Source organism: Schistocerca americana, chromosome 7 (assembly GCF_021461395.2).
Source record: "Schistocerca americana isolate TAMUIC-IGC-003095 chromosome 7, iqSchAmer2.1, whole genome shotgun sequence".
NCBI lineage: Eukaryota > Metazoa > Arthropoda > Insecta > Orthoptera > Acrididae > Schistocerca > Schistocerca americana.
In genome coordinates, this window is record NC_060125.1 from 314,963,610 (window position 1) to 314,988,634 (window position 25,025).

General features: G+C 42.2%; 1 protein-coding gene across 1 annotated transcript in view; it reads right to left on the reverse strand.

Annotated features, from left to right (window-relative positions):
• The window catches only part of LOC124622290 (calcium/calmodulin-dependent protein kinase type IV-like), a 601,039-nt gene that overhangs the window by 154,403 nt on the left and 421,611 nt on the right, over positions 1-25,025 (reverse strand). The window contains exon 4 of the mRNA XM_047147960.1: positions 6,432-6,500. Within this exon, the coding sequence (XP_047003916.1) occupies positions 6,432-6,500 (69 nt within the window). The remainder of the gene's footprint in view (positions 1-6,431; positions 6,501-25,025) is intronic.

Sequence of the window (25,025 nt, forward strand, 5' to 3'; positions counted from 1 at the left end):
AAACTCAGTGATCAGTTGGGAATTTTCTTGTACTTGTTCACATTATGCAAAAGAAGACATTTTAGGCTGCGTTCGGAGCTGCATAACCGCCATTCACCTGGTGGTCATATCCGTATATCGTTTCATGAACAGTCCTTCAACACTGGCAGAAAAAGCAAATTGGTTTTCATTTATGAAGATTGGCAGGAAACATTTCTCGTTTGCGACAGAATGTGACTTTTGTTCGCGGTAACAGCAGTGTTCATTTGCAGCCTGGAAGCTAACAATTCAGGCCACTTTCTTGGAGGACTTAAATGTCTAATTATGTCGTTCACTTCCGCTTGATTAAAGCCGGTTGCAACTGATGAAGGTCCTGCAGAATCACTGTCATTTTGTTCAGGATAGCTTTCAGCTGATTGGTCCTCTTCTTCTGATGACTGTGGAAGATTTGTAAATATATAACAGGTGTCTGAATGTGGAAGCGGGCGTCTTGCATAGCATAGATAGGGATATTTCCATCTTTTCTAGTTATTGCAGTTGATACCCTTTTCCTCACGGTGTTTTTCCACCTTTCAGCCGGTAGGTGATGACGGAATCGAGGCGCACGTCCTGCAATATTTCTCAAATGATTTTACAGAAAACATTCGGAAAAAAATCATTTTTGCTTTACTAGTAGCTTTTATGTCAGCTTCATTATGACATGCCCATCATTTTTGCGTTTGTTACATATTACATAATATGTTGCTTTACATGAAATTTATTTAACATATAGAATTTTATTTAGACTTGCGTAGAGGCGTCTATCTGTCACCAATATCGAGAAAATTTGATGTGATGTAGCACACTCGTATGCGATCCTACCGCCCCAGCGATAAAGCCAGAGTGAAATATCCACAGCATTTCCCATATTTCATTAACGGTTTGAGATATCAAAATGAGATTTTGGCAATATGCAAAGAGGAGAGTATGTTTCCTTACGGTTATTATGAAAAACTTCGTTATCTGGGGTATTATTCCACTAACTACAAACTTTTCCAATGAAAGAATGTAATTTTTAATGGTCATCGATAGCTGGTGAAATGAGAAATGCAGTGGGTTTTGGAACAACATAAACGAAGACATTAAACGTTTATTTTGTACTGAGGATGTGCTTTTTCATAAGGTTCCTCAGTTAATATACTTAATAAACCACTGTTTCAGAACTCTCTCCTAATTGCGTCTGCACACCATACTATTGAGACGTGACTGTGTAAATTACGCTGTATTTGGTAAAAGGAGCAAATTTCAACATGGCATTGAAAAAATGTGTTGGCTTTACTCAAAATTCGCCACTCGTGACACTTCGCTGAAAGTTACAAATGGTTAATAAGCCAGGCGAAAATACGAGGGTGAGTCAAATGAAAACCTTAAATATTTTTTTAAATATTATTTATTGAGCAGAAGTGGTACAAAGCTGTATCACTTTTCAACATAATCTCCCCCACGCTCAATGTAAGCCCTCCAGTGATTACATAGTGCATAAATTCCATTAGAAAAAAATTCTTTTTAAGTCCGCACAACCACTCATGCACCGCGTGGCGTACCTCTTCATCAGAACGGAACTTCTTCCCTCCCATTGCGTCTTTGAGTGGTCCAAACATATGGAAATCGCTTAGGGCAAGGTCTGGTTAGTATGGTTGATGAGGGAGACACTCAAAATGCAGGACTGTGATTGTTGCAACTGTTGTACGGGCAGTGTGGGGCCTTGCATTGTCATGTTGCAAAAGGACACCTGCTGACAGCAATCCACGTCTCTTTGATTTGATTGCAGACTGCAGATGATTTTTTAGGAGATCTATGTATGATGCACTGGTGACAATGGTCCCTCTAGGCACGTATGCTCCAAAATGACGTCTTTTTCTTCCCAAAAGAAAGTCAGCATAATCTTCCCTGCTGATGGTTCTGTCGAAACTTCTTTGGTTTTGGTGATGAGGAATGGCGCCATTCCATGCTCGCTCTCTTCGTTTCCGGTTGGTGGAAGTGTGCCTAGGTTTCGTCCCCAGTAACGATTCTTGCAAGGAAGCCATCACCTTCTCGTTCAAAGCGCTGAAGAAGTTCTTCACAAGCATCAACACGTCGTTCTCTCATTTCAGAAGTCAGCTGCTGTAGCACCCATCTTGCAGACACTTTGTAAAACTGGAGCACATCACGCACAATGTGGTGCGCTGACCCATGACTAATCTGTAAACATGCTGCAGTGTCACTCGGCGGTATTCCTTCACTATGGCTTCAACTGCTGCAATGTTCTGTGGAGTCACAATCCGTTGTGCCTGACCTGGACGAGGAGCTTCTTCCACTGAAGTCACACCATTTGCGAACTTCCTACTCCATTCGTAGAGTTGCTGCTGTGACAAACTTGTATCACCGTACTGAACCTTCATTCGTCGATGAATTTCAATAGGTTTCACACCTTCACTACGCAAAAACTGAATAACAGAACGCTGTTCTTCCCTGGTGCAAGTCGCAATTGGGGCGGCCATCTTTATACTGATACTGCAACGGTGTGTGTGCTTCTGCACTATGCTGCCACCTACAGGCCATTCTGCACTCTGTTTGTAGCACGCTTACCAACTTACAGGATAACGGTGCGAAATTTCGATTTGTTATTACAAATTTAAGGTTTTCATTTGACTCACCCTCGTAGTTCGCTGCATTTTCGGCTGAATTCTTTTTAGATACTAACCAAAGCACCATGCAAGCGTGAACATGGAGGGGCTACACTTAATATTTACAAAAAAAATGTGAGTGTAGGCTCCAGATTAGAACGGCACTTCCCCTCCAGCGCTCGGCATTTTCGCTATACCTGCCCACAGCCCTTACCACTATCACCCTCCCCCTAGGTTCCCTGATGTCTGCGCTTCCACCGGCCGCGGTATTTTGCGCGGTCTCCAGCTGTTGACAAATACCATAATTTTAACTCATTAATACAGGTTTTAACTCTATTCTGTGACTCAGCTTCACTGTGCAAAAAAGTATTTACACTGTAGTTAATAAGAACAATATTTTTTTTCGGTATTAATGGTGATTGTGCTCTGTGGCTGTTGATTGAATTATTTGAAGAAATACAGCAATCAGCCACTTCTTTTGTACAGTTTCATTTAATGCAAGTGCGCAGTTTGTCTTTTACTATCTTCACCTTGCATGATACATTAGATCTTGACTAGTACAACTTTTTATTGACTGCAGTTTTGAAGCAGCAGCTACCCTGTGCCAAAACGAATTGTTATTTTGGAAAGCGCAGCTGTAGCATCAAAAATCTTGTAAATGAAAACGCTATAGATGAAGATCTAATGTACTAAGCAAATTGAAGATGGGTGAACGTCCGAAACACGTCCTTGGATACGATAAAGCCATACAAAACAGGTTCCAAAGAGCTATCAGCATCCAACTAGAAAATGATCGTGCGTTGCGAGTTAAAAATAATGGGGTACAATGGGCGAGCAGCTCGTCGTAAGCCACACGCTGTATGACTGGCTCCCGGCGGAGGTTCGAATCCTCCCTCGGGCATGGGTGTGTGTGTGTGTGTCCTTAGGATAATTTAGCTTAAGTAGTGTGTAAGCTTAGGGACTGATGACCTTAGCAGTTAAGTCCCATAAGATTTGACGCACTTTTGTATTTTTTTTTTTTGTATAACTGTACAATGTTACCTGCCGTCATACGTAGCGCGAATAGTGCAATATGGAATGGAAGCTTCTTTCATGACTGAGATGTGGCCCCTTAGTCACCCTCAGAAAACGTTAAACGTGGAAGGATATGAACATATTTTACAACACTGTGTATTGCATATACACTCCTGGAAATTGAAATAAGAACACCGTGAATTCATTGTCCCAGGAAGGGGAAACTTTATTAACACATTCCTGGGGTCAGATACATCACATGATCACACTGACAGAACCACAGGCACATAGACACAGGCAACAGAGCATGCACAATGTCGGCACTAGTACAGTGTATATCCACCTTTCGCAGCAATGCAGGCTGCTATTCTCCCATGGAGACGATCGTAGAGATGCTGGATGTAGTCCTGTGGAACGGCTTGCCATGCCATTTCCACCTGGCGCCTCAGTTGCACCAGCGTTCGTGCTGGACGTGCAGACCGCGTGAGACGACGCTTCATCCCGTCCCAAACATGCTCAATGGGGGACAGATCTGGAGATCTTGCTGGCCAGGGTAGTTGACTTACACCTTCTAGAGCACGTTGGATGGCACGGGATACATGCGGACGTGCATTGTCCTGTTGGAACAGCAAGTTCCCTTGCCGGTCTAGGAATGGTAGAACGATGGGTTCGATGACAGTTTGGATGTACCGTGCACTATTCAGTGTCCCCTCGACGATCACCAGTGGTGTACGGCCAGTGTAGGAGATCGCTCCCCACACCATGATGCTGGGTGTTGGCCCTGTGTGCCTCGGTCGTATGCAGTCCTGATTGTGGCGCTCACCTGCACGGCGCCAAACACGCATACGACCATCATTGGCACCAAGGCAGAAGCGACTCTCATCGCTGAAGACGACACATCTCCATTCGTCCCTCCATTCACGCCTGTCGCGACACCACTGGAGGCGGGCTGCACGATGTTGGGGCGTGAGCGGAAGACGGCCTAACGGTGTGCGGGACCGTAGCCCAGCTTCATGGAGACGGTTGCGAATGGTCCTCGCCGATACCACAGGAGCAACAGTGTCCCTAATTTGCTGGGAAGTGGCGGTGCGGTCCCCTACGGCACTGCGTAGGATCCTACGGTCTTGGCGTGCATCCGTGCGTCGCTGCGGTCCGGTCCCAGGTCGACGGGCACGTGCACCTTCCGCCGACCACTGGCGACAACATCGATGTACTGTGGAGACCTCACGCCCCACGTGTTGAGCAATTCGGCGGTACGTCCACCCGGCCTCCCGCATGCCCACTATACGCCCTCGCTCAAAGTCCGTCAGCTGCACATACGGTTCACGTCTACGCTGTCGCGGCGTGCTACCAGTGTTAAAGACTGCGATGGAGCTCCGTATGCCACGGCAAACTGGCTGACACTGACGGTGACGGTGCACAAATGCTGCGCAGCTAGCGCCATTCGACGGCCAACACGGCGGTTCCTGGTGTGTCCGCTGTGCCGTGCGTGTGATCATTGCTTGTACAGCCCTCTCGCAGTGTCCGGAGCAAGTATGGTGGGTCTGACACACCGGTGTCAATGTGTTCTTTTTTCCATTTCCAGGAGTGTAGTAAAAAAAAAGTTTGAAAATAATGATTGTTTGTGTCAGCATGATAATGGATCCCGCCATAAAGCAGCATCTGTGAGGCAACATTTTGTTGGCAATAACATTCCTGAAATGGTCTGGCCTGACCAGGGTTCCGACTTGAAGCCAATGGAACACCTTTGGGCTGAGTTAGAACAACGTTGCCAACATTTCTAATTTCCCCAATTTCTGATCTTGAGGATGAATGTGCGGCCATTCCTCGACACACTTTCACACACCTCACTGAAAGTGACCCCAGAAGAGTTCAAATGGTCATCAAGGTGAAAGGTGTACCCCATATTAGTGTCCACTAATAGGTGTCTGGTCGCTTCTGATCAGATAATGTACTTATTATTAATACGAGGGCTATCCACAAAGTACGTTACGTTTTGGAATTAAAAATAAATAAAGTATTGGAATTTTTTTTATTATATACAGATGAAAGCCATACTTAAATACTATTTTTCTACATAGTTGCCATTTAAATTAAGGCACTTATCGTAGCGATGGACGAGCTTGGAAATTCCTTCGTCGTAAAATTCGGCCGCCTGCGCCTTCAACCACGTGGTTAATCAGTAACCCGGTAGAAATACGATTTTTGTGGATTTCCTGGAAAGAGGCACTACAATAAACTCTCAAATGTATTGCCAAACTCTGCACAACCTCAGAGGAGCAATACAAAACAAGCGCAGGGGAAAGTTGGGCTCAAAGATCTTGCTGATTCATGACAACGCCCAGGCCCACACAGCTAATGCCACTCGTGAAGTTCTCGAATATTTTAAGTGGGAGTTGTTTCCTCATCCGCCGTACAGTCCCGACCTGGCACCGAGCGACTTCCACTTATTCCCAGCAATGAAGAAGTGGTTGGCTATGCAGCGTTTTGATGACGAGGCACAGCTTCAAGAAGAGGTAACCACGTGGTTGAAGGCGCAGGCGGCCGAATTTTACGACGAAGGAATTTCCAAGCTCGTCCATCGCTACGATAAGTGCCTTAATTTAAATGGCAACTATGTAGGAAAGTAGTATTGAAGTGTGGCTTTCATCTGTATATAATTAAAAAAATTTCCAATAGTTTATTTATTTTTAATTCCAAAACGTAATGTACTTTGTGGATAGCCCTCGTATCAGCTAATTAAATTGCTTGATTTGGAGGCAAATTTCTGTACAGTTACGGTAGAGCACTCACGATGTTGGGATGTCTGAGCGTCCGCAGGATCGGCAGCTGCTTCATCGCCGCACTCCTCACCAGCCGCGTCTGCAACAAAAAAAACGGTGGCCGACTCACTCATCTGGCTCCAGAAAAGTATGTTGGATACAATATCACTTGCGGTCCAAAGACATTAACTGAAGGAAGAAAGGAAGATTGAATAAACGTCCCGTCGACATCGGTGTCACTAGAGATGGAGCACAAGTTCGTGTTAGGGCAGTGTGGGGAAGCAAATCGACTATGCCCTTTTCAAATCAACCATCGCAGCATTTGCCTTATGCGGTTTATGGAAATCACGGAAAAACTTCACCTGTATCGCCAGAGTGGTATTTGATTGGACCTTTGAATGCGTAATCCGAAGGCGGCAGGACCCAGGATGACTCCCAGAACAGGCCTTCCTGATACTCCACTCACAGTTCTAGACTGCTTCAAGGATTCTCTAGTGTACCCAATGTTTTATCAGTTCGAAGATTTACATTCATTCATGTGAATGTGGAACGAGCTCAGCTATACGTTTAGAAAGGAGAAGTCATTGAGATACACTTAATCTATATGCTATATTAACAATACACTACCACTGCACTGATTATTGCTAGTCATGCTTATGCCAGCTAAACTTAATCATATAAATTACAAAGATAACTACTAGAGTAGCTGCTGTTTATCTTCTTTTAATAGCTTCAAGTGTGCTTGACTTTCAAACAACATATTTACCAGCATATGGAAATGCTGAGACCTATTTACACTCTATTACTACGCATACAGTTTGACAATGGGCACTGGTATTTGCCACGTATCTAACAGAAGTTTTCAATCCCTAAAAATACACATTCAGAGAAGTGATAGAGCCGTTTCTAACAAAGTATGTCTTTAATTATCTTGTGAATTGGTACGGATTCTCAATTTTTTGCTTTATGTTAGACCCGAGCTTGTTGGATAACTTTGCACCAGAGTACATAACTCTACTCTGGGCCCTAGACAAGGGGGCAAAGTCTGCATGACACCTGTCAGTGTGCCGGCCGCGGTGGTCTCGCGGTTCTAGGCGCGCAGTCCGGAAGCGCGCGACTGCTACAGTCGCAGATTCGAATCCTGCCTCGGGCATGGATGTGTCTGATGTCCTTAGGTTAGTTAGGTTTAAGTAGTTCTAAGTTCTAGGGGACTGATGACCACAGCTGTTAAGTCCCATAGTGCTCAGAGCCATTCCAACCATTTTTGACACCTGTCGGTGTCCCTTACGTTGTGCAATGGTTCACTGGACGGCTTCGGCCGTTAGTGTTTTGCTTTTGGTTGTGGCTAACATTGGCTAGCTGATAGTACTGCATGAGATAACCAATTTCGTCTGCTGTGATACTTTTTACCGCTTAACTGTATTTAGTACTGTTTATTTACCAGGTGATAAGGGTACGCTATTTCAGCAATTACGTTCTTTATTAAACATGACGACGCATATGAGCATTTGAGATGTTTTGTGAACATTATTTAGGGATTATTTACTTCTGTGCGTGATTTCTGCTTTCGTATAAGCTCGAAGGGGTCAAGCGTGGCTCTTTACCTCCCGCACAGCTCATAAATGTGTGTCGCTCTGTGTGGTGACCGGGCTTGCTTCCTCCTCTTCCCGGTAGACCCACGCGAAATCAGCCAATTTACAGTAAACACATTGTAACTGTGCAAATCGCTGTTAAGCTGAGACTGATTTTTATTGTGTGATCACTGAGTACATGTCTTGGAAAATGAATGTAATAAACCCAAAAGCTGTAAACAATGTCTTGCGTAAAATGTATGGCCAAGTGAATTAAACAATATTATCACTACTCTCTTCTGCTGAATAACCTTTACTCTGACTTTAAGTGCATTACAGCATTGTTGTTGTTGTTGTTGTGGTCTTCAGTCTAGTGACTTGTTTGATGCAGCTCTCCATGCTACTCTATCCTGTGCAAACTTCTTCATCTCCCACTACCTACTGCAACCTACATCCTTTTGAGTCTGCTTACTATATTCATCTCTTCGCTTCTCTCTACGATTTTTACCCTCCACGCTGCCCTCCAGTACTAACTTGATGATCCCCTGATGCCTCAGAACATGTACTACCAATCAATCCCGTCTTCTAGTCAAGCTGTCCCACAAATTTCTCTTCTCCCCAACTCTATTCAATACCTCCTCATTGGTTATGTGATTTACCCATCCAATCTTCAATATTCACCTGTAGCACCACATTTCGAAAGCTTCTATTCTCTTCTTGTCCAAACTATTTATCATACACGTTTCACTTCCATACATGGCTACACTCCATACAAATGCTTTCAGAAACGACTTCCTGACACTTAAATCTGTACTCGATGTTAACAAATTTCCCTTCTTCAGAAACGATTTCCTTGCCATTGCCAGTCTACATTTGATATCCTCTCTACTTTGGCCATCATTAGTTATTTTGCTCCCCAAATAGCAAAACTCATTTACTACTTTAAGCATCTCGTTTCCTAATTTAATTCCCTCAGCGTCACCCGATTTAATTCGACTACACTCCATTATCCTCGTATTGCTTTTGTTGTTCAACTGCTCTCCCATATCCTTTGCTGTCTCTGACAAAATTACAATGTCATCGGCGAACCTCAAAGTTTTTATTTCTTCTTCCATGGATTGTAATTTCTACTCCGAATTTTTCTTTTGTTTCTTTTACTGCTTGCTCAATATACGGATTGAATAACATTGGGGATAGGCTACAACCCTGTTTCACTCCCTTCCCAAACACTGCTTCCCTTTCCTGCCCCACGACTCTTATAACTGCCATCTGGTTTCTGTACAAATTGTAAATAGCCTTTCGCTCCCTGTATTTTACCCCTGCCACCCTCAGAATTTGAAAGAGAGTATTCCAATCAATATTATGAAAAGCTTTCTCTAAGTCTACAAATGCTAGAAACGTAGGTTAACCTTTCCTTAATCTATTTTCTAAGATAAGTTGTAGGGTCAGTATTGCCTCACGTTTTCCAACATTTCTACGGAATCCAAACTGATCGTCCCCGAAGTCGGCTTCTACCAGTTTTTCCGTTTGTCTGTAAAGAATTCGTGTTAGTATTTTGCAGCTGTGGCTTATTAAACTTATAGTTCGGTAATTTTCACATCTGTCAAAATCTGCTTTCTTTGAGATTGAAATTCCATAGGTTCAGTAATAGTTACCAGTTGCCTTTAAATGAGACTGTCAAAACTTAGATCAGTTTGATTACATTAACCTGTGAGTGGTTGAGACTGAAGGTAGGGAAAACTGATATTTTTTTAAAAAAACACTATTTCTCTACCATAAAGCAGGAATCGATTGTTATAGGTATTTTCGTCTCATTTCACATGACATTTTATTCCTATCCTGTTAATGCTAAAGCATTTGGATTTAGTGGTATTCATAGTTTTCCAAATCAGGACACAAGCACTTGAACACAAAGGGAAAAGTTTGGTGGTTGGAGTCCTTGTCTAGTACACAGTTTTAAACTGTCAATAAATTTCACTGAAACAATAATTAAAAGATGACCTTGGGAAAGATCAGGCTGAGTTCCGGAGGAGTGTTATTAAATGCGAGGAAATACTGACACTATGACTTTCACGAGCCACTTCCATTAATGCGACTATCGAGTATGTTCGATGTGAACGTGTAAAAACGACTCATAGATGGCAGCTGATCAACTGTCCGTGGAGGGTTTATAAAACGTGTAGAGCGAACGCAGGAAGCAGTGCTGTCGTTGGCGTAGTGCGGAAATGGAGCGTTATATCTGACGTCCAAAATGGCATGATCATTGGCTTATGGGCCAAAATTTCTAAAACCCCTAAGTTCGATAAATAAACCGTGTGTTACCTAAAACAGGTGCCGAGGCACCACGGGCCATAGACGACAGGGATAAACGACGGGTGCGAATATGTGTGCGGCCGAAAAGTAGTGTAGCTGATGAGCAGCTGACCGCCCAGATGAACCAAGAGACTGCCAACAGTGTCCCTCAACGGCCTTTCAGCGAATGTTGCTGCGTATGGGCATTCGCAGCAGACGCCTGGTTCATGCACCGATGCTGACAGATGTTCAGGCTGCAATTTTCACGCCAGTACCGCAACTGAGTGGTGACAGGTAGCCTTTTCAGAAGAATCTCGTTTTATGCTCCATCGAACAGATGGGCGTTGGCGCGTTTTATGCTCCATCGAACAGATGGACGTTGGCGTGTACGGCGTTATGGCTTGGGTGATCTCGTCATCCTAGAAGGCACAATGGATCAACACATGTATGCGTCTATCCTTGAGCGGGGTGTCCAATCTTATATACTCTGTTTTTCCTCTGCAGGATGTCATCTATCAGCAGGACAAAGCAACGTCTCACACAGCTCGCTGTGTGCAGGTGTTGTTCGAATAGCACCAGGATGAGTTTACCGTAGTCATCTGCCCACAAGGCTCATCGGCTTAAACCCAACAGATAATCCGTGGGACTACTTCGGTCGTGCTGTAGGCGCCATGGATCCTTAACCAAGAAACCTAACGCAACTGCCCACGGCACAGGAGTGGACAAGACTCCACATCCATGTTGATAACTTCCAGGGCCTGACTGACTCTCTTCCCGCGTGTCTCACAGGGGCCTGCTCTGCAAACGGTGCTTACTCAGGCTTCTGACAGGTGATCACATTAATGTGGTTTGACAGTATATATTAGAACGGACACCAAAGGAAGACGAACATACATTTAAAACGCTTATAGATGTACAAAAGATTGTCACAGCGTTGCCCTGAATACACTCTTCGCTATTCTGGAATTGTTAGTGTTAAAATAAATGGGGAAAAAGGTTTTCTCAGCTTTTAGAGATACCAGACTGCAATTATAGGGGGTGCGTTAGTTGTGAAGGGAATGAGATGGGATGTAGCCGTTTCCCTGAAGACTGGGAATGAGATAGGATGTAGCAATTTCCATATGTTATTCAATCTGAACACAGAGCAAGCCTAGTAAGGAAACCAAGGAGTAACTTTGATAAAGAGTTGAAGTTTAGGAGAAGAAATTAAAGAGCTAAGGTTTGTCGATGGCTGTGTAGCTCTCTCAGAGACAGCAAAGTACTTGGGAGCTCCATGGAATGGAATAGATATTGAGCCATGGCGGCTGGCACTAGCGTGCTCCACTTGCATCGCTGATATCGATATTCGGCTGTCCTGCTGTCTTTGACGCCTCCCCTTGCGGTTTTTCGGATTAGCGTGTGACGGGGGAGTCTCCGGTCGGCTTTCAACGAGCCAACTTGTGTTGAAAACAAGCCCGCGTCCCTAACCGTTGTGCATGGGCCTCGCCGTGCTCGCCGCCTTTGTCTTTCGGCGCGCGCCGGATGTACGGTGCCGATCATTGGGCGCCTTGAAGTGCAAAATTGTAGTGGGTTCGTCGTCTCACGCTGAACAGCTTCCCAGCTCGTAATTTGCAAGCTCCAAGTTACGTATGACTTTTATTCTGTGTTCAACTAAGAGGATTGTTGAAACTTATGGTGGCATGGGTAGCTGTCAGAGATGGTTCTGAACTTGGTTCCAAAGTGGCTATTTTTAAGGAGACTTACGTTCCACATTCCGTTTCTGTTTATTGGTGGAGTGTATGTTTTAAGTGGTTTTCATGCATATTTTAACTTGTTTTAGCGCATATTGCCAATTTTCGGACTGGCTGTGGTTGTGTACGTGCCCGGCAGCTGTAGAGTTGATGGTTTAATCATTTGTCACGGCAGCATTTGGTACTTTTATTTAATGTTCAAAGTGCTTTTCCCGCTAATTTACTGGGAGACGGATAATGTTAGAGTATTGATCCGTACGAACTTGGGGACGCGCTTATTATTTATTCCAGTGTGGCTGTGATTTGACCTTCTTTTCATTGCAATCTATTTTGTGTTGCAGGCCCTTTGTTAAGACTGCTTGTTACTGGGCGTCGGCGCGGTTATGGACTGTCAGAACCGCTCATTGTAGTGCCGGTCGGATTATACAGGGTGGTCGTGATCGTGATCGTGACCGGGCCAAATATCTCGCGAAGTAAGCGTCCAACGAAAAAACAACAAAGAACGAAACTTGTCTAGCTTGAAGGGGGAAACCAGATGGCACTATGGTTGGCCCGCTAGATGGCACTGCCATAGGTCAAACGGATATCAAATGCGTTTTTTAAAAATAGGAACCTCCATTTTTTATTACATATTCGTGTAGTACGTAAAGAAATATGAATGTTTTAGTTGGATTACTTTTTTCGCTTTCTGATAGATGGCGCTATAATAGTCACAAATATATGTCTCACAATTTTAGATGAACAGTTGGTAACAGGTAGGTTCTTTTAAATTAAAATACAGAACGTAGGTACGTTTGAACATTTGATTTCGGTTGTTCCAATGTGATACATGTACCTTTGTGAACGTATCATTTCTGAGAACGCATGCTGTTACAGCGTGATTACCTGTAAATATCACATTAATGCAATAAATGCTCAAAATGATGTCCGTCAACCTCAATGCATTTGGCAATAAGTGTAACGACATTCCTCTCAACAGCAAGTAGTTCGCCTTCCGTAATGTTCGCACATGCATTGACAATGCGCTGACGCATGTTGTCAGGCGTTGTCGGTGGATCACGATAGCAAATATCCTTCAACTTTCCCCACAGAAAGAAATCCGGGGACGTCAGATCGGGTGAAAGTGCTTCGACGACCAATCCACCTGTCATGAAATATGCTATTCAATACCGCTTCAACCGCACGCGAGCTATGTGCCGGACGTCCATCATGTTGGAAGTACATCGCCGTTCTGTCATGCAGTGATGCAGTGAAACATCTTGTGGTAATATCGTTAGAACATTACGTAGGAAATCAGCATACATTGCACTATTTAGATTGCCATCGATAAAATGGGGGCCAATTATCCTTCCTCCCATAATGCCGCACCATACATTAACCCGCCAAGGTCGCTGACGATCCACTTGTCGTAGCCATCGTGGATTTTCCGTTGCCCAATAGTGCATATTATGCCGGTTTACGTTACCGCTGTTGGTGAATGACGCTTCGTCGCTAAATTGAACGCGCGCAAAAAATCTGTCTCCGCCCCGTAATTTCTCTTGTGCCCAGTGGCAGACCTGTAGATGACGTTCAAAGTCGACGCCATGCAATTCCTGATGCATAGAAATATGGTACGGGTGCAATCGATGTTGATGTAGCTTTCTCAACACCGACGTTTTTGAGATTCCCGATTCTCGCGCAATTTGTCTGCTACTGATGTGCGGATTAGTCGTGACAGCAGCTAAAACACCTACTGGTGCATCATCATTCGTTGCAGGTCGTGGTTGACGTTTCACATGTGGCTGAACACTTCCTGTTTCCTTAAATAACGTAACTATTCGGCGAATGGTCTGGACACTTGGATGATGTCGTACAGGATACCGAGCAGCATACATAGCACACACCCGTTGGGCATTTTGATCACAATAGCCATACATCAACACGATATCGACGTTTTCCGCAATTGCTAAACGGTCCATTTTAACACGGGTAATGTATCACGAAGCAAATACCGTCCGCACTGACGGAATGTTACGTGATACCACATACTTATACGTTTGTGACTATTACAGCGCCATCTGTCACAAAGCGAAAAAAGTGATCCAACTAAAACATTCATATTTATTTACGTACTACACGAATATGTAATATAAAATGGGGTTCCCTATTTAAAAAAACGCAATTGATATCCGTTTGACCTATGGAAGCGCCATCTAGCGGTCCAACCATAGCGCCATCTGGTTTCCCCTGTGATATTATTGGATTACAGACATTTTTGCATATGAGAAAAGGACAGCCATCGAGCTGTAGTTTGTAATGATACTAAGCATGACAACGCGAGAGTAAAGAAACGAAATCTGTTTACAACGTGCGCCTATACCAAGGCGCGCGGCCAGCGTTTAAAAGGTACTTTTAAACACTATGACTCGCTGGGCGCAGATATTTAAAATCATTGCCGCAGCGCTTGATAGCAAGAAGCTGCGAAACAGAAGAAAGAACAATTTATCATTTGTTAGGAAAATTCTAGAGTCTTTATAGTTAGTTGTACTTCTGGTCGCCGATATGTTAACATGTACTTCATTACCTTTGATGTTTGGTCGCCGACTTGTTAAAACGTGTTGTGTAGCACCGCTACAAGTTATATTTCATTTAGTGTGAAAAACCACGTTATCACCAAGATAAAAAACGCTTTTGTAAACCTTGTGACGATAAAAAATACTTACGCGCACGCCAGGACATTTAATTTTTACAAAATATCACACATACCAAAGCAGCGATTGTTGGACTGCTCCATGTATGAGAAAAACATAAAAAAGTAAGTTTTGTATTCATTGTAAATTTGTTAATGTTTATAGTTTAACGCCTTTGTTCTTTGAGAATATATTGATGCTTCACTGTACAGAAAATCTATGCTTATTCTTTTCTTTAAATTAACCACAAATAATGTTTATGTTTAAATGAACTTTGTTACAGGTTCGCTCTTTATCGCGGTGTCTCAATTGTATTTGGGAGACCATTAATGTGTTCAGTTTCCGATCTGACAACTTTTTTTACAAAATTTCACCGTTTTGCATTTTTTTATTATTCAAATAGGTCCCTTAGGTAATTTCATTGAAGAGTCTGATTGAGTGAAAGCAATCCGGGTTAAGAGGTCATTTGAGAAACTATTTTCACGCAGTCAATCTGTACGTCTCCTGAACACAATCGAGAACCGATGCATCGTCGATCATTCATTAATTTTTCTCTCTTTCCAAGTCGTACCAAAAAAAACGGCCAAGGAGAACCGCCGTGAGTACGCAATCTAGTGTTAAAAGGTTGCATACTTTATCTTGTCGGCAAACATTGCCATAAATTATCATCATCATTGTTATACTTGGTTAAATGAGAAAAGCGAAAAAACCTTTTAACGCTAGACCCCCTTCAAACTAGACGAGTTTCGTTCTTTGTAGTTTTTTCGTTTGGTGCTTACTTCGTGAGATATTTGGCCTGGTCACGATCAATGGTATATAAATATATACCTCCTGTTATGTGATCCTGTGCACAAGCCGTGGGCAGTGAACGCTCGTATTGTCTGCCGGCCGTAGCGTTATTGCTTCCAAACATTGTTATGGGCCTTAACGCTGTTCCTTAAAGTTAAGTTCAACTTGGGAATCATTCTGAGTCATTATGTCTATTAGTTGAAGCCACTCTATTATAATATTAGCGTTTCTGTAAGTTATTTTACTGGTTGCGTTATTAGTAGCCATTCTTATTTAACACCTGTTTTAATCATACGTGTATCTTTAATGAACATGGAACTTGTTCTTATTTCTGTGTGCAAGTTTTGCGACCGTGGTTGGCCCACCTTGTATTTTTAGTATAAGCATGTTTAACTGTGGTCCTTTATGTGGGCAGTTCAGTTTTATTAAGCTTTAAGATCTCTTGTTGTTTATGGAGTTGTGGTATTATGTGGCTGTGTAAGTTTGGTTGCAAGTGTATATTGTTATTAGTCTTTAGTGATATGGTTAAACAAGAACGATTGTTTGTGAATGATTATTCACCGTCCCTACTATCAATGATGTTGGTTGTGGACACAAAATAATATGATTCTTACTCTTGTTTATGTAATTCTGTTAAACTGAAAATTTGTATACTGTATCGGTAAGAGGGCAAATGTCCGAATTGAAGTTTATAATAAAATTTTTTTGAGCCAAATTAAAATTGTATAATAATCACAGACTTGTCCATTACCAGTGATCCCAGGTTCCTATCTCCTTTAAATAACTGTAGTGAGATTGTAATTTTGGAGAATGGAGTAGTACCTGGGTTCAGATATTTTTGATAAGAGGTTAAAATATGAACAACAACAAAAGGAAAACAAAGGCATTGAGTGTAATCGAATTAAATCAGGTTATACTGACGGAATGGGATTAGAAAATGACAGAAAGAAAGTAATAGACGATTTATACTATTTGTGCTCCAAAGTAATTGGCGATGGTAGAAGTAAAGAACATATAAAATATTTGTTTGCAGTAGCAAGAAAGGCCTTTCTGTCAATGACTGTTAGTATCAAATATAAATTTAAGTGTTAGGAAGTCATTTTTAAAAGTATTTGCTTGGAGTGTAGTCTCTAAGAAACTAAATGTGGACAATATTGAATACAGACAAAAGGAGAAAAGAAGCTTTTGAAATGTGGTGTTACACAAGAATGATATCGGCAAAGCAAGTAGCAGGCATGAAAACTCTGTCAGTTGTTTCGAATTGGAGAGCCTTCTGTTCAATTCTCAGTTCTCAGTGATAAAGATAGGCTCCGAGTTCTGCAGTTGGGTGTCATCTGTCTCTTGAATGGAATTTGTATACAAAAACAATTTCAGCATAGATTTTCATTTCTTCAGTCTCTCTTCCTCTATTGGTCGGGTTCATAGGCGGAAACCGATGTTTTGAATAAGCTGACAGCGTTATTCACTGTTTTGTAGGATCCCGTGTCCCAGTCTATACATACGGAACCATTATAGGATCATTTTTTGTCCGTCTCTCTGTCTGCCTGTCTGTCCGACTGTTAAACACCCATTTACTGAGCAACGGATGGACATATGAAGTTGAAATTTATGTCCCGTACTAAGGTGTACAATTAGTTTGGCGGTGTAAAAAACGAAGCTTCTAAGTCAATGCAATCAAAAGATATGGCCAGTTAAGTCACATATTTTAGTATTCGCAAACTTACTCAGCAGAATCACAGGGTACTTCCCGGTGACCTATAGTCATGAAATTTGGCAACAAGCAATGGTTCACAGCCTAAGTAAAGGAAACAAATCCGAGAACCGTTAATTTGTAATAATATCAAACGAAAACCCTTTTTTTTGTCATTTGTATTCGAATGTCTGTCTGCCCGGACGCCTGTCTGTTAAGATACCTTTCTCTCTGGAACTGGTCGAAGTATTAAGTTAAAGTTTATGTCGCATATTAAGGTCTATAGTCCCATGGAACTGTAATAAATGTAAGCTTATAAGTCAGTACCATCAAATGATACGGCCATTTATGTCATATATTTTGATATTCGAAAAACTCACTCACCGAAACGCATAGAATAACTGCCGTTGACCCAGCATTATGAAATTATGTAAGAAGCAAGTTTCCGCATTACAACTACAGGAAAAAATAAAAAATTGTTAATTTATAACTATATCATACTTTTTTTAAAATTTATTATCCGATTGTTTTCGTCCGTCCGTTGATTATACACCCTTTTCTCGGGAACGGGCAGATTTATTTACATACCAAGGTCTAGGTTACCTTGGCGGTGTAATAAATGTAAGCTTCTACGTCAATGCAGTCGAAAGATACGGTCATTTATGTCACATATTTTGATACTCGCAAACTTACTCATCAAAACCTATAGGGTGCTTTCCATTAACCTAGAATCATGAAATTTGGCAGAAAGCAAGGTTTCACAGTACAAGAAAATAAATAAAACCAGAAAAATGTTAATTTGCAGTTACATCACACGAAAAAAATTATTTTGTCGTGCTTTATCCGACTTCAGAATTAAAATTTAAGCATTCTCGTAAGTTTTGAGATTACTTGGGACCATTTCTTGCTAGTACCAATATCGATAACAGGAAAAAATCACCGAGATTCTCGATTCCCAGGATGGATGAACTGTCTATATATATTATTAAGTTTGTACGTAATCATCAGATCGATAATCCTACTAGGACCTGGTCTTTTTCCCTTTCTGCCACTTTGATGTACTTCGCCTCTTCGTACTCAACGTCTACGGGCAGAATTTAACCGACATCACTGCGTCAGAGTACTCTTACGGCAAAGGGCAGAGGTCGTTCGACATGTGAGGAAATGGATTCATTCGTTGGACTTACACCAGTTGGAAACGCGAGCTCCGACAGCAGAGATTTTATGGCGTGGTGTCGGTCCTTCGTGATCTTGGCAGCAATAAGTCGCCAGGCCATGAAACGCTTTATGTGTCCATTCGCAGGTTCGCAAGCACCGGGCGGCCACTAAGGCGGCCGGGACCTCCTTCGCTGCCCATTTTCGCTAGATAAATGGCAGAAGTGAAAATAATTTCCAGCGAGGTTTGGCCGACGAACTACGTCGCAATAAATACTGGGACAGTGAGATATTAGGAAAAGAGGACTGACAGCTCTTAGTGGCAGGAATTGATGACGCGTACTTTGGGTGCAAGAAATACATATCAACGCGTAACGCGTGCTGTCAATAAATAAAGGGAGAAAATGAAAGTGATATCACAAATGAATAACAAAGAGATAAGTAAGCGAAGTAACAGGTTATAAATATGTTAAAAGGAGTTAATGAAGTGTTTCATACATTTCTTGGCTGTAGGACCGTACAGTCCTGGACTAGATTACATTAGCAATTGCAGGTTGATTCCAACAGTTACACGGTGACTATCACCAATACACGACCAGTTGGCAAAATGTTTGACAAAAGAGAAGATGCGTCTCTTGTTGGCCTAAGGTTAAGATATGAGCGTACCAATTATGATAAGTCTTTCGGGCGGACTGACTTTTTAGAACCAATTCGCTGAGTTGCACTGAACATAGCGGCATATGAAACCTAGGAAAACAACCGGCCGGTGTGGCCGAGCGGTTCTAGGCGCTTCAGTCTGGAACCGTGCGACCGCTACGGTCGCAGGTTCGAATCCTGCCTCGGGCATGGAAGTGTGTGATGCCCTTAGGTTAGTTAGGTTTAAGTAGTTCTAAGTTCTAGGGGACTGATGACCTCAGCAGTTGAGTCCCATAGTGCTCAGAGCCATTTGACCCATTTTGAACCTAGGAAAACAACCTAACGTATAAGAACAAACTGGTATTGGAGCAGAGACAGTTTACAGGCTACGCTTCAAGAAAATTGGACTCAGGCATAAAAGAGGCTGTGGAAATTAGAACGTGTGCAAACAACATGACACAGTGTGTTTTTTAAATGTGGCTGATGGATATTTACAAGGCTGATGGACAAGGACAGACGGAACAGTTTTAAATGGTAAATCCTGGTTTGGGAACCGCTGAGTCAAAAGTTACAAAGGAAAACGTATTGTGTGGTAACTCTGTCAGTGGAATACGAGAACTTACGAATCAATGTTTGTACGATACAATAAATGTATATTCTATATAAAGACAAGACGTTATTTAAAGTTGTCAGCAAAACTTTGGAAAATTCTTGGCCGACTTACTTCAGATTTCCAAACTATACTCTAATAAACATTCAGACAGCCACATAATATATACTTTTTTAACAACAATATACGAGTTCTCTGCTAAAAGTGACTCGAGGAAGAAAACGCTGTGCTGTGAAAATGTGCGGTTTAGTTTTATTTCTAGCGGTCAGATTTAACTATGACAGCAGGGCATTTAAACCATTTTTTCTTATATAATTTAAAACAAAAATTGTATACTCAACATAGAGCTGTTTAGTTTTCTTCGTAGTCGATTCTAACAGAAAACAGGAAAGTTGCATTTACGGCTTACTAGCTTACGATCAAAATACTACTACGTACGGAAAGTAAATCTCGGAAACTTTGTAATACTATGCGTTCAAAGATTAAAACTATACGAAATACTGTCATTGAAACTACTGTCCTGATAGATCCAGCAATTAGAGAGGTCTCTCTCATACACCATACGCCAAAGACTACAAGCGATTTACCCATTCATTTTCAGCGACTTCAATCCCCACGAATGTTTCGTTTCCAATAACAACATGGAGGAGGGAAGGAGAGTTGGAGGATGAGATGAAGCAACAGAAGTGGGGGGGGGGGGAGTGATGGACGAAGAGAAGTGGAAGGAGGACGAGGAGGGGCAGGAGGAGATTGACAAAAAGGTGCGGGAGGGGAGGGGGAGGGAGGACATTAAGGCGCACATACAATCTAATTTACGTAGTAGGTAAGAGCCTTCCTTCCTCGTTGCGGGGGTCCTATGGCTGTCTCCGTATCCTGCATCTCTGTCTGCTCTGAGCACTATGAGACTTAACATCTGAGGTCATCAGTCCCCTAGGACTTAGAACTACTTAAACCTAACTAACCCAAGGACATCACACACATCCATGCCCGAGGCAGGATTCGAACCTGCGACCGTAGCGGTCGCACGGTTCCAGACTGAAGCGTCTAGAACCGCTCGGCCCCTGCATCTCTGTCGCCAGATGCCTTGATGTCGCCATTCTTCCTCATCCTCTTCCATTTCCAGTCTCTCAGTCGCTTCTTGCATACCACTCTGTCACTATTTCCGTGACCTCCCTCTAGTTCTCCTTCTAGAAGGTTGCTATGAAAGTGTTCTCTTGGGCCATCTGCCTTCATCCATTCTTTTGACACGCCCAAACCATCCCGGCTGTCTTTCTTCTATTTTATCCATAATACTATAATGGGTCTCTCTCCTTTCTCTTATTTCCTCATTTCTAACGTGGTCAAAAAAAAAAAAAAAAAAAAAACGTGGTTTACACAAAGAAGCGGGTGACAGAAAACTTCTAGGAACAGCAAATTACGTGATGCGTCCAGTGAGATGACCCGTCCTCATACAAAGGTATGGAAGTCTCCCGTCTGCCTCTACAAGTTGAAGCGTACAGTCGAGAAGCTCTAGTGAAATGGTGTTGTACACGAATACCGAACTACATTTGTATCTTCCAATATTTTTTATCCTAATCCTATTTCCTTTACTTAGACGAACTATTTTTATTTGTATCTTCCTTGGTATTCTTGCCTTCAGCTTCTTTATTGCTACTACTTCATCGTCCGTTCCAATGACACCTTTCCTTATTCCCTATCAGCTTACCGTTGCCCGACTTATCTCATCCCTCTCAACTATAAATTTTTCAGCTCTGTCTTCATTTTTAGTGGTTCTATACACCACCTTATTCCAGTTAATTTTTTTTGAGATCTGATATTCAAAATACTTTTCACAAGCAGTGCTCCACAGTTATGAAATGTTTCAGGAAACGGACGTTCAAACCAAATATACCTGCTATACCAGTTATTTACAATTTGGTTCAATCAAAGATCAGTTTTAAGTGGTTTAGAGATGTCATTCATTCCTAAGTACGAGTAATAATTCACTTTTCTAAAAATACTAATTGATTACCATTTATGTCAAAACCCAGACGCATCTACTACATTTCATTTTGTTTATCTGTCTCTGTTTACCTAGACATGTCCGCCCAAGAGCTGAACGATCAGCGCGTTGGAATGCCACGCACGGGTGAATGGGTCGGTGAGGGAGATTTTCTCCCCTCACGGACTGGGTATTGTGTTGTCCTCATCATCATTTCATTCCCCACTATCGATGCACAAGTCGCCTCCCCATTGTCGACGCGCAAGTCGCCCAATGTGGCGTCGCACTCAATAAGGCTTGCTCTTGGCGGCCGAACTTCCCGACTGGGAACTCCCGGCCACTGACGATATACCATCATTTTTTACCTAGACGTGTGGTAGAAGCGCTAAAACATACAAAAATCAAAACCACTATAAAAATTTCGGAATAAAGATTAAACACAATGATGATGATATGTATATCAAATGAATGCATTTGAGGAGTACATACATGGAATCAAATTATCTCAAAGAAAAGTATTAAGAAAACCATCTACGAATTTGTAACGGTGTTCTAACAAATTACTCTTAATTAAGACATCGTATTTTAAATGAAACAAGTTAAGAGTGTCGTTGCACTATGATGTTGTAATGTGATTGAGATATCTCAGTTGCTTGAAAAAGATTTTTAAAGGACGAGTTAAAAACAATATTGAGCAGTGTTGTCGTATTAGGTTGCTGGGGTTTGTTTAAGGAAGCTGTGCACCACGAAACCTATTACGTCACTCCGAATAACATGTAATTCTGACTTTCAATAATGTTAATAATATTGAGAGTGTTTTCTAACAAGAAAACCCCCATCGAAACTTTAATCACACAATGAGAGCTGATGAAGTAAATGCAAGTACAATGAGTGATTTGAAAAGAGACGAATAATTTCAAGCAAATTCATGTTTTAGACTTTGACTATGTGAAAATTTAAGTTATGGTGAAAAAATAGCCTTACAGGTGAATCAGTCAATCAGATGCACATGGCATGCTTCCAGTTGTTTTTACATCGACAAAATTGTGGATAATTCAACTGAATTATATGGCAATAGGAAAGCCGCAAAACCATAAAATAGAAGCAAAAAGCAGGAAGACCAGAATAACGTCGACTATTCGTGTAGCTGATCCTTAGCATAAATCATTGTAACGTACTGCGCATAATCAGGCGGAACGGCCCGTTCGATTACACCACTGGCGACAAACTACCGGCGACCATAACGATCATAAAGTATATGAATGTGACTGCCCAGTGCGAAATAAAATGCAATGATCGAGTAAAGATAGTTGTAGAAAAAGAACAGATGTCACATACATTCACTGGAACAATTGTTAGGAAATATAACACACCAACGAAAGAAACAGCTTATAAAACCATCGGTCGAGCGACTGTTGAGTAGTGCTCACCAGTCTGGGAGCCTTACCGGCTAGTATTAACTAGTAAACACCCCCTCCCCTCCCTTTATTGTATAAAGAATCAAACTCCCTTGTGTAAAACAACTTCAAACATCAGAGTAAGTAGAAATGTGTTAATATGTTAAATATTTGACATTAAGCATGTAAGCGGGAAAAAATTTAGGAAAGATTTGAAATTATGTTTAGTGTCTCCAAGTACGAGTCTCATTATCAACACTGGATTAGTACTAAGTACTCTCATTATCAAACGCTGGATGAGTACAGTATGGATAATTTGTACTCCCTAACTTGTACTCCGTTTTAGGCAAAAGACAGTTAGTCATGCATCTCAATGTTTATAATGTCATATATTCTGAACTCTCTGTAGTACAATAATATAATTTTACAAATACATTCAGTGGTACGTCTATATTTACTTCCATGTGCATTCTCCACAAGCTACGATACTTTGCGTGGCGGAGGGTATCCTGTAACACTACTCTTCATTTCTATTTCTGCTCCACTCGCAAACAGAGCGAGGGAAAAGCAACATTCTATATGCCTCCCTACGAGCCCTAATTTCTCTTATCTTCGCGGTCCTTACTGTAAATGTTAGTGGCGGCAGTAGAATCGTTCTGCAGTCAGCTTCAAATGCCGGTTCTCTAAATTTTCTCATTATGTTCCTCTAAAAGAACGTCGCCTTCCCTCCAGGGATTCCCATTTGAGATCCCGAAGCATCTTCGTAAGACTTATGAGTCGTTCAAGCCTGTTGGTAGCAAATCTAGCAGCCGGCCTCTGAACTGCTTCCATGTCTTCCTTGAATCCAACTTGGTACGGATCCCAACCACTCGAACTGTACTCAAAAGCAGGTCGCACCAGCGTCCCTTATGCGGTCTCCTTCACAGATGAGCCACCCTTTCCTAAAATTCTCCCAATAAATCGAAGTCGAGTATTCGCCTTCCCTACCACAGTTCTCACATGCTCATTCTATTTCATATCGCTTTGCAACGTTACGCCCAGATATTTAATAGACGTGAGTGTGTCAAGCAGCGCACTGCTGATGCTTCATTCGAACATTAATGGTACGTTTTTCCTACTCATTTGCATTAACCAGATAAATTATGTATACAGAAAATTACAGTGGTCTTATCACACTTCCCCGGGGCACTCCTGACTATACCATCGTCTCTGATGAACAATCGCCGTCGAGGGCAACGTACTGGTATTTGGATACCTTTTGCCAAATGTGAAGCGAATAGAGTTAGCTGTAAAGAAGTAACATCATGTCTGATGATGAAGTTTCACTGCATGAACAACAAAAATGTAGTAAGCGATAAATTATTTTGCTTTCATCATTTTGTGACGGGATCGTGAATGATTTTCGTGAAGACTGGGAAGTATGTGTAAAATTTGTTGGAAGTCGCCAAGTGCTGTCATTCTCAAATACTGGATGAATATAGTCTGGACAATTTGTGCGCCGTGATTTACGATGCCTCATTATGCCACAAGTCGGTGTTCTCTGAGATCAGACATCGCCTCAACGAATTCACTGTGAGTACGCAAATGACCAAACCTCGCTAATTTATCGCAACAGATTCTAAGAATTGGAAACATACCCCATGAAGCACTTTGGTTACATGGTTATATCGACTGTTGCGTCTAAGAAACGTTGGAATTAAATACCTGAAACTGACAGAGGGCCTCAACTACTGGGTAATGTCCGCCCCCGGTAGCTCAGTGGCAGTCTGCCGCCGGCAGTGCTGCGAGGCGGTCACGCGCCAGAGCGCTGCGGGCGAGGCGCGCACGGTGTGTTTGTGTTTACTTCGGCCGCTGTAAGTGCCGTTTTCCTTCTAGACCACCATGGCGCACAACTATCGGAAGAAGACATTACGTTTCAACTTTTGTTCCGACTTCGCCCGACCCAAGGCCCTGGAGGTAGACCGGTTTATACGCGATGAAGTTAAAATACCACCAACGGATCTAATTGGTATCCACTTGTCCATAGTTAGCAGTACCGTCTACGTCAAAATGATCAACGATGCGGCGTGCGACAAGGTGCTTCAAGAGGCAAAACGTGGACTGCG